Source organism: Dendronephthya gigantea, unplaced genomic scaffold (genome assembly GCF_004324835.1).
Source record: "Dendronephthya gigantea isolate DGI-Jeju-01 unplaced genomic scaffold, DenGig_1.0 000028F, whole genome shotgun sequence".
Classification (NCBI taxonomy): Eukaryota; Metazoa; Cnidaria; class Anthozoa; order Malacalcyonacea; family Nephtheidae; genus Dendronephthya; species Dendronephthya gigantea.
The window spans coordinates 114,787-124,680 of NW_021163038.1; the positions used below are offsets into that span (position 1 = coordinate 114,787).

A 9,894-nucleotide genomic window follows, 5' to 3' on the forward strand; every position below is an offset into this window, starting at 1 on the left:
TAAATATACTTTAAATTTCTGTATAAACATTATTAATTAAATAAACAAAAACAACATTTTAATTCATAAATGGACTTTTGCGAAGATGTGTCGAAGGAGAGACGATGACTACCGAAGTTGATGTAAACACCATCACAACACAGTATGAGAAGTTTATGCAGTCGTATTGCAATAATCTGGTCATCATTTCGTCTAATACCTGTGCTTTTCCCTGTTTCGAAAGCCTCAGAACATTGTTATTCTGCCGATAAAAGCTGCAAAGACAGTACAAACCAGAACTTAGCCTCAAAAAGCCAGCAACAAACTCAGGAATATCATTCTGGAATGGAGTGGCGTTCTCATGGGCGGGATAATGATGATCTAATTAGCCAATTAAAAAACTATGGGATAATTAAGAGTGATGAGGTGGAGAAAGCCATGCGTAATGTAGATCGTGGAAACTATTGTTCAAGAACACCATACCAAGACTCACCTCAACCAATTGGTTTTGGCGTCACCATCAGTGCACCTCACATGCATGCCCATGCTTTGGAGATTTTGAAAAATAATATTAAAGAAGGAAGCAAAGTGCTTGATGTTGGCTCAGGTGGGTAAATATATTGCACATATCACTGACCAATCACGTTGTCTAGAACATGGTACCATTTACCAATAGGATGGTGAGTCTCTTTACATTCAAAATTTACATTTGAAGGAAGTGGTTATCTGTGTGCATGCATGGCCCAGATGGTTGGAAAATCAGGCAAAGTAATTGGCATTGATCATTTGCAAGGCTTGGTTGACTTATCAAGACAAAACATATTAAAGAAAGACAAATACCTCCTGGATGGTGGTCAAGTTAAACTGTTTTTTGGTGATGGATGGGATGGTTGCCCTGAAGGTAGGTGAATAGCACAGTGTGATGGTGAGATGAAGATGGTACATTATATTACTTGAAAGGAGAGACTTCTATGAACTGATAGAGCTACCTTGCACCAACAGATTGTTTTTGATAAATTTCAGAAGCTCCTTTTGATGCAATTCACGTTGGCGCTGCTGCGGCATCTGTGCCTCAAGCCTTGGTAAATCAACTAAAACCTGGTGGTCGTCTCTTCATACCCGTAGGTGCTGAGAATGGTGAACAGTTCTTAGAACAGATTGATAAACAGGAAGATGATAGCATTACACGCAAACGACTTATGGGTGTCCGTTATGTTCCACTTGTGAACAAGGAACATAAAACTTAATGTACAGTCGATCTACAAGACTCAATGTCTCATGTTTATTTTTGCCAATAGAAATAAATTCATATTTTACAGTCATATGTTATGTAGTATATCTAACTCTGTATTTGTCTCAGATTAATAAAATTATTTTTGAGGGCTGTAGATGTTTTAAATATAAATTATAGGTGAAAGAGCATAATACACTTTATGCCTAGTGAATGAATACACACATTTAAGACCTTTTGTTCTGTATCTGTAAGTAATTGAGCTAATGCTTGCTAGGTTTGACCTATATCATATTTGTGTTTAATTATTCACTGTAAATTTGCTAATCTCAGTATTACTGACGAGCATCAATGATCATGTAGAAATTCCATGGTATCTTATAAAATAATCTAATCATTCAATCATAAATCTATCTACCTAGTTTATTAAACCTTTATTAGAGCGTTTTGCCCCTCTTCTGCATTATCTGCACCTGATGAATTGCATTGTACACTAACATCATTGTCTTCAAGATCACAGTTTTGTCTGTCATCATGTGCAGTGTCATTGGTTACATCATCATGAGCGACCTCACTGGTTACATCACCATTTTCAATCTCTTCTTCATTGTCACCATCTGCACTGCTGTTATCATAATCACCATGATTAAGCAAGGTTCTGTTCTCTTCAGAATGTCCAGCAACGCTTGCTTTAACAACAGCTCTGTCTTTAACCAGATAAAACGAGGAGATAAGAAAACAAGCTCCTGATAATGCTGTGATAAAAGGCATCATGAAGAATGAATAGAGAAGTCCTCGATGATTAGCCTTGTTTGAATTGTTTGAACCTTGTATTCGGTCGGTTACCTTGAATGATGAAAAAAGAAATGCTGATAAATACGTTTGTGGGCTCTTTGGCATGGATGTAAAATTTTGAACTGGTAAACATTATATGGGTTCCTAGCTAGCTGAAAATATTTCTCTTGTGATTCATAGCTTTAGGTAAAACAAACTGTATAAACATAATACATACCAAACCCACAATATAAGGACTGCCAGCATCTCCTAACAAATGTGATAGCAAGATTTGCAATGCTGATGCTGTTGCTCTGTACTGAGGAGGAATAACTGCAAGCAACATATCAGCCACAGGACACCAAACCATGAACAGAAGAGTTTCACCAAAAAACAGGAGAATCTACAAAGAAACAAGACAACTGCTAACACTTATATTATAGAAATGTCTTTACGGAAATATTAAATTTGTATGAATGAAAATTCATTTATAAAAATCTGTGCAGACCGTACAGTGCAAGTTTAACTTACATAAGAAAGAACAATATATTTTGAAGCCAAGATCAATGTCATAAACAAGAATGGTATACTGGAGAGAAGACCAAATGCACAGACCACAGCATCAGATTCACCATAACGTGGTCTGAATCTACGTGACAGTTCTGCTCCTATGGCAACCCCCAAAAATCCTGAAGCTACAGTGATACCACCAAATATGAGACTGATGTTCCTATGTACAACAATAAAGACATACAAATTGTAAAGGCAAACATAGACTAGGTATGTACTATACTATTCCTCTCTCTGATTACTTTGCAAATGACATCATGATTGCCATGAACAATTCAAAATCATCAATGTGTAGCTGTGTAAGTATATTAAAAAGTTGCTTTAACACTATATTCCCTTACTTGTCATTTTGTGTGATATCAGTACCATAGTAAACAGACTGTGAATACGCCACAAATTCTGGTGCCCACCAAGCTAATGCTCCAGTCACAAAACACATCAATGTAAAACCAATTGTGCTCCAAACATAGGTTTTGCTACAGAAGAATAATTCTGTTTTCACACTGACAATGAGACTAAGCTTATTTATTTACACTAAACTGCATGGTCCAAAATGATCAATCAGTTCTAAACTGTTCTTCCTAGAGGTCCAGTAAGGATAATGTCTTATTGATCCAGTGTTACTACAGGAGGAAACCTACACAAACTAACTATTTATATTTATACTGGATAGCTTTATCAGTTCTAAACAGTTTATCCTGCAGTAAGCAACATCTGTTGTTAAAAATCACCAACCAGCGTAACATATGTTTCACATCATTCAAATATGAATGACGAATGATAACATTCTCGTCTGCAACAATATCACCCTGACTCTTCTCAATTTGCCCCCGGACAGGTTCAACAACAAATATAAAGCACAAGATGATAAGAAGCACACCCAAGAATGGAGTTACCTGAAACACATCAAGTAATAACATGTTTATTTTACTTGTCTACATACCCCGTGTTTTCTCTCATAAAATAATTTAGGTCATGTGACTCACTCTTAGTCCCCACACCCAATTGCGGTCACCACCAAATGCCGAAGATACCTTTGAACCAACAACATATCCAAGACCACTACAAAGTATTCATCATAGGTTAAGACAAGTCTAGTCTTGATTATGGTGATACTTTACAAAATATCCAGGAGACAGATAATAATGAAGATCTTTCTCACCTGCCAACAGGGATTGCAAAATAAAACAAAGCCAACATTTGTGTTCTTCTCCCAGAAACAAAAAGGTCAGCAATAACAGTTGAGGCTACAGTAGAGTAACTAGCTTCACCAATACCAACAAAGCCACGGCAAGCAAAGAAAAGCCAATATTGCTATCGAAAAAAGGTTAAGGCAATATTAACTAGTGCTGAAGAAGCAGACAGTATACTGTTTCTTTTGACTTTACACCATAAAATAGGTTTTGGGTTCAACATAAAATAAGGGTAGACATGCCTAAACAGAATGAAAATTGTTAAAAAAAAAGACTGCAAACCATTCATTAATCATTTTCCTGCTGTTTTTGACATATCTGACTTCTAACTTGCTCTATGAAATCAGTAAAAGCTTACATACGTGTTTATTAACTAGTGTGCTAAGAAATGTTGTTAAGGACCAGATAACAAGGCCAAAGATCATAATGAACTTGCGACTGTATCTGTCACCAAGATAGCCAAATATTGGAGCAAATATCATATAGCTTGCAATAAATATTGTTTGGAGAAGGCCTCCTAAGGAATGATTTATGCTGAAATAACTTGTGATCTTTTGTAGAACACCTGAAAACAATAATCAAATAATGATTGTGTAAAAAAATTACACTGCATTCACTTGTGATAGCAATTCTAACTGGAAGTCAGGAGTTGGGTAATAATAAAGGATTGTAATTATATCCTGTGTAATAACTGCATTAAAATTAATAATCAGGATTTCCAAATTTTGCTTGATTGCATACAAAATATTAGCTTGAATTTGAGGTTGATATTGTTATTATATTTTAACTACAATGTTTAGCTTGAGTTGAGATGTCATACCAGGAAATTTATACAAGGACCATCACATGACAACGGAAGTCAATTATCAGTTGTCCGATTTTCACTTAACCATACACAAATATTAAAGCATCTACGTAATTTTAGGATGTTATGAAAAGTGAAACCTTCAAATATATTAAAACCAACTTTCCATGCAAATAATTATAAATTATAGCAAAAAATCCGATCACAGTGTCGATCAACGATCAAGCACGCACATAAACAACACTGTACGAACCTGCCACGGTGAAGCGATCCATATAGTTGAGTAAATTGATCAAGAATAAGATACCAACAGTGACATAAGCCCGGCGTATTGAAACACGAGGCATGGTTGTTCTTTGTGGAGAAGGTGGTTGCATTTCAGGATTGTTTTCTTTCTCTTTTTTGTTTTCCTGCATAGCAATTGCCTGTCACCCTATGCTGTCACTGATCCATATATGCTCAGAGAATGGTGAAACGTCATGTATAATCCCCTAGCCGGTGCGGAGCACCGTGCGAGGGTACTAATTCCGCCCGGAGATTAGGAATTACACCCGGGTATTCTGACAGAACATAGGCGAATCACTGAGCTATATAATAATTCAAAACATTTTTTTTAAAAAAATAGTTTGCAAAATATTTAAAATATTATATTATATTATTTAAAATATATAGATTGGAATTATTATATAGCTCAGTGAGGCGAATCCAAAGTTGCCCAAATGTCATGGACGTTCGATGGTCATGGTACTTGTGCGCACGCGCAAAATTTGAACGAGTGACGACTGGTAATTAGCACTTGCTGATTGGCTAAGACGAAACGTTCGTGTTTCAGTGAAAAACGTCAGCAATTTAACTGTCATTTTGCAAACTATTTTTTTAAAAAAATGTTTTGAAAACACAATATGAAATGTAGAATCAAATAACAGATAAAACACTGGGAAGAGTTTAAAATATTATCAGAACTGGAAGTATTAGCGGTGAAAAGGAACAACTGGTTTATAATCCTTGAAATGGTAGGAGTCTATTTTGTTTATTTCGAAGTTTCTTTCGTGTTTGCTGTAACGAATACATTTTATGACCTTGGTACAGTATGTTGTTTTGCTCGGTTTTGCGAAGACGTGACCGACTATTTAAGGCTTTACATCGTTTTAACTTCAAAAAGAGTTCTTATTTATATTATTTGTGCTGTTTTGATGTTTTGAAGGTTTAGCTATAATGGAGTATAAACTCTCACTTAAACTGTGAAAGTCTGTAACTTAATGCAACGGAAAGCAGCAGGAAAACGGGTGATTTCACTTCACCTAAAGTTACGACTGTGTTTGTTTCCGAAAAATTTGAAACATCAGCTATCGGCTTTACATTTAGGACATTTCATAATATTGAAGGTTAGGTCTGGCTAGCTCAGGAAATATTTTGCTTCGTTTGAAATGGCGAGGGGTTTCTGCATGCATGTATTTCTAGTACAGTATTGAATATACAGCTCTCATTTTAATAACCAGTGATTTAATGAGATGAATAATTAACCCATGCTAATTCTCATTACTGGAAATTTCCAAATAAAAAAACTGAATTACGTAATGATTCCAACAACCATATATTTTTAAAATTATTTTACGACAGTGTTCTGGGAATCAAACCCAGAAGCCACATACGCGTTTTTATCACTATCAACGAACACGTTTTGGTTTGGCCCCAGGCATGGACACTGTTTTTAAAAGCCAAACGAAAAGGAGGGAAACCGGAGTGCCCGGTGAAAAACCCTCCAAAGGTAACCTGAATTTCAGGTTACCTGACCGGCGGTCCGAATTTGGTATTTTGATTTAGAAATCGTCCGCAATGACAGTTTAGTTTTCATCTATAGTTCACCGTTTCAGTTTCGCTCATCCGACTTCCGAATCTGTTCTAGAAATTTCCATGCAATTCTCGACCCTGCTGGTGGTCTAGCGCACAAAAACACCCGGCTTTTAGAAATTAAGCTGCGCTTCGTCTGACAATGGCAACAAAAATTTCAATTATTCAAATTATCCGGCATTTTGGAAAGAAAATACTTCATATTCACGACTTGCATGCTTTTTCATCTTAAAACCGATGTAGACGACCACACTCTTCTGTTAAGACATGGACCTCATGCACCCTTTTTATTCACCCTGGTCATGCAAGTTACTCAATATCACCCATTATACTACAACAATCAATAATATCCCTTACCTCGCACCGACGCACCGTATAATTACCTTTGCTGGACTGTATTTTACATTCTTCTCTGCTTCATTTAAAACAGTTGCGTTCTTCATCTTCAACAACATCTCGACAGTGAGGCGTGTAAAAATTTAAAAATCGTAGTAAGTGTGTCAAAATGCAAAGGATCTTCGTTAGCTAAGAGGGTGCTGTACAATGTAACCCACAGTTCAACATACCCCCAGATACCCTTCATTAAACAAGTCCAGTTATCATGCAATGTAATATCATGTAATATAGCAGGGTATATTTTCCTTCTCATACAAACTTCACCAAGTTACTCAAAGGTATAAGGAACTCCATGCAATCCGAAAAATCAAAACTAACTAGGATAACAGAAGAGTGTAGTGTCTGAACATCAAATAGTCATTTTTTCGTCTTCATTTCAAACATTAGAATTGCATGCAAAAGTATAATTTTTGTTGCCATTGACGAACGGTCCTTTGAAATGCTCGCATTATAATGAGCTGAACAGAGAACTTATATAATCATATAAGTACTCGCGATTACATTCGTATTAATCTAAAATTAGGCCAATACGAATTTGATAATATGATAAATGCAAATAGCATTTTATTTCCATTTCAACGCTTTAAAGCCGCTCATGCATCACGCTCCCGCAGCCGCATTAACGTGGTCTTATAAGGAAAAAATAGAAACATTTTTCAATAATGTTTTCATATTTTTCGAAATGAAAAGGAAAAACTTTCTTTGTATAAGAATATAATAAGACCACCTTTAGTCGTTCACACCAAGTGACAAAACTTTTCCTCGAGAAACCTCAAAAACGCCCTCATAAGAGCTGTGAGAAATTTCCTGTCATCATGCATTATCGAAAGGGTTAAAATGTCACTTGATGTGTGAATATACTAGGTTAGACCACCAGCAGGAATAAACCATGCACTACATTAATCATGCATTACTCTACCTATGGTATGTAAATAATTGTAATAATACCTCAACCAGCTTCTACTTGTACATCTGTCTCATCGTCCAACATATGATCCTTCAACATCTGATCCTTCAACATCTGATCCTGCGACGATTCTTCAACATCTAATTCATCAACATCTGATCCTGCGACGCTCCTTCAACATCTAATTCATCACTGATCCTGCGACGCTCCTTCAACATCCAATTAATCACTGATCCTGCGACGCTCCTTCAACATCTAAATTCATCACTGATCCTGCGACGCTTTTTCAACATCTAATTCATCACTGATCCTGCGACGCTCCTTCAACATCTAATTCATCACTGATCCTGCGACGCTCCTCCAACATCTAATTCATCACTGATCCTGCGACGCTCCTTCAACATCTAATTCATCACTGATCCTGCGACGCTCCTTCAACATCTAATTCATCACTGATCCTGCGACGCTCCTTCAACATCTAATTCATCACTGATCCTGCGACGCTCCATCAACATCTAATTCATCTCTGATCCTGCGACGATCCTTCAACATCTGATCCTGCAACGATACTTTAGAACAAAGATATGATATTAATTTCCAAGTAACAAATATCACTTAGGTACCAATATTTCACCATACCATACCATACCATCCCATCTGATCCTGAGACGATCCTTCAAATCTGATCCTGCGACGATCCTTCATGATCTGATCCTGCGACGATCCTTCAACATCTGATCCTGCAACGATACATTATCACAAAGATACGACATTAATTTTCAAGTCACAAATACCACTTAGTAGCATTATCAAACATACAATACCACACCACACCATACCATACCACCTGATCATACCACGATTCTTCAACATCTGATCCTGCAACGATACATTATCACAAAGATACGACATTAATTTTCAAGTCACAAATACCACTTAGTAGCAATATCATACATACAATACCACACCACACCACACCATACCATACCATCTGATCATACGACGATTCTTCAACATCTGATCCTGCGACGATCCATCTGATCCTGCGACGATCGTTCATCATCTGACAACAAATGTGTGATATGAATAATCTCCAAGAGAGAAATGTCACTTATGTATAAAGCACTCAGGATATATTATACCGAACCTCCAACACTCCAACGTCTGTCACTCGTAAGGCCTTCGCATTGCGCACGTAAATACAAAATGTCATGCACGTTTTGGTACAAAAAAACAAGAACACTGGACTATCATCTCCTTCTAGAAATACATATTTAATGTTTTTATATTTTAGGCGCTCTCGAAGCGATATTTTTGTCCGGACTATATAGTCGTCAAGATAGAGAAAACACAAGTGATTGGGGCCCCAGAATCACTTGTATTCACTCCGCATGCGCTTGATACGACCAGACTTCATGCAAAAATCATGCACAGGTGGAAAACCTGAAAATAAAGGAGATAAACAGAAGAGTGTTCAGTTTATATCTCAGTCAAAAAAGCCAAATTCCATGCAATTTTTACTCATGCATATTGTCGAAATCGAGTTTTGTATTTGCGTGCATAAATGTCCCAAGGCATGTCCGACATCTCTTTACGATTCTTTCGTTCTAAAAAAACAAAGTTTGGTAAAACAAAAGGACAGAGAAGTCTAGCATAAAGTACATTTATATACCAATACAAATAATTATATAGGCATTATATAGGAGTTTCAATCCGACGAGCATTCCCTTTGGACAACCCTGTCCGAAAAACGAATAGGGCCAGCCTGGAAAGTTAGTTTCAGTCATAAAGTTCTAATTCATTTCTTTATATCAAAACTATTCTAGTTTCGTCCACCCTGACTGTCCGTATGCAAAGTACAAACCAAACGTGTTTTTCAAGTCACAAATGCAAAATACACAAATATTAATAGAACAATACCTATTATTCGCTGCGAGCAAGCCTTTACGTTTCTCCTTCCCCATCTTTCGGCGCCGTAGTTCGTTCTGAAATCAAATAAGCAAGGAAAAACTAAATTAAAGTAACAGCTCACTTGCATTTGACATTTTCAATCGAAATATACAAGATAAAGCAGTAGAAATCGGCAAGAATATGACTCCACTCGCTCACGTCTTCCCACGCTATTCAAATCAAGACAGCGAACAGTCAATTTGTTTACAAATTAAGCCACAGGTAATAAAGATCAAGC

General features: G+C 36.7%; 2 protein-coding genes across 2 annotated transcripts; one reads left to right on the forward strand and one right to left on the reverse strand.

The window, feature by feature from the left end:
- Positions 1–45: 45 nt before the first annotated feature.
- On the forward strand, positions 46–1,261 carry LOC114523611 (protein-L-isoaspartate(D-aspartate) O-methyltransferase-like). Its single transcript, XM_028544590.1, has 3 exons — positions 46–586; positions 695–880; positions 1,003–1,261. Exons 1-3 carry the CDS (start codon positions 145–147, stop codon positions 1,224–1,226), a joined length of 852 nt encoding a protein of 283 aa, XP_028400391.1. The 5' UTR covers positions 46–144; the 3' UTR covers positions 1,227–1,261.
- LOC114523601 (protein spinster homolog 3-like) lies at positions 1,248–4,995 on the reverse strand. The gene is made up of 9 exons (XM_028544577.1): positions 4,806–4,995; positions 4,110–4,312; positions 3,717–3,868; positions 3,541–3,616; positions 3,290–3,450; positions 2,896–3,030; positions 2,516–2,714; positions 2,223–2,387; positions 1,248–2,056 (listed from the first exon to the last, which is right to left on the reverse strand). Exons 1-9 carry the CDS (start codon positions 4,966–4,968, stop codon positions 1,637–1,639), a joined length of 1,674 nt encoding a protein of 557 aa, XP_028400378.1. The 5' UTR covers positions 4,969–4,995; the 3' UTR covers positions 1,248–1,636.
- Between the last annotated feature and the right edge of the window lie 4,899 nt (positions 4,996–9,894).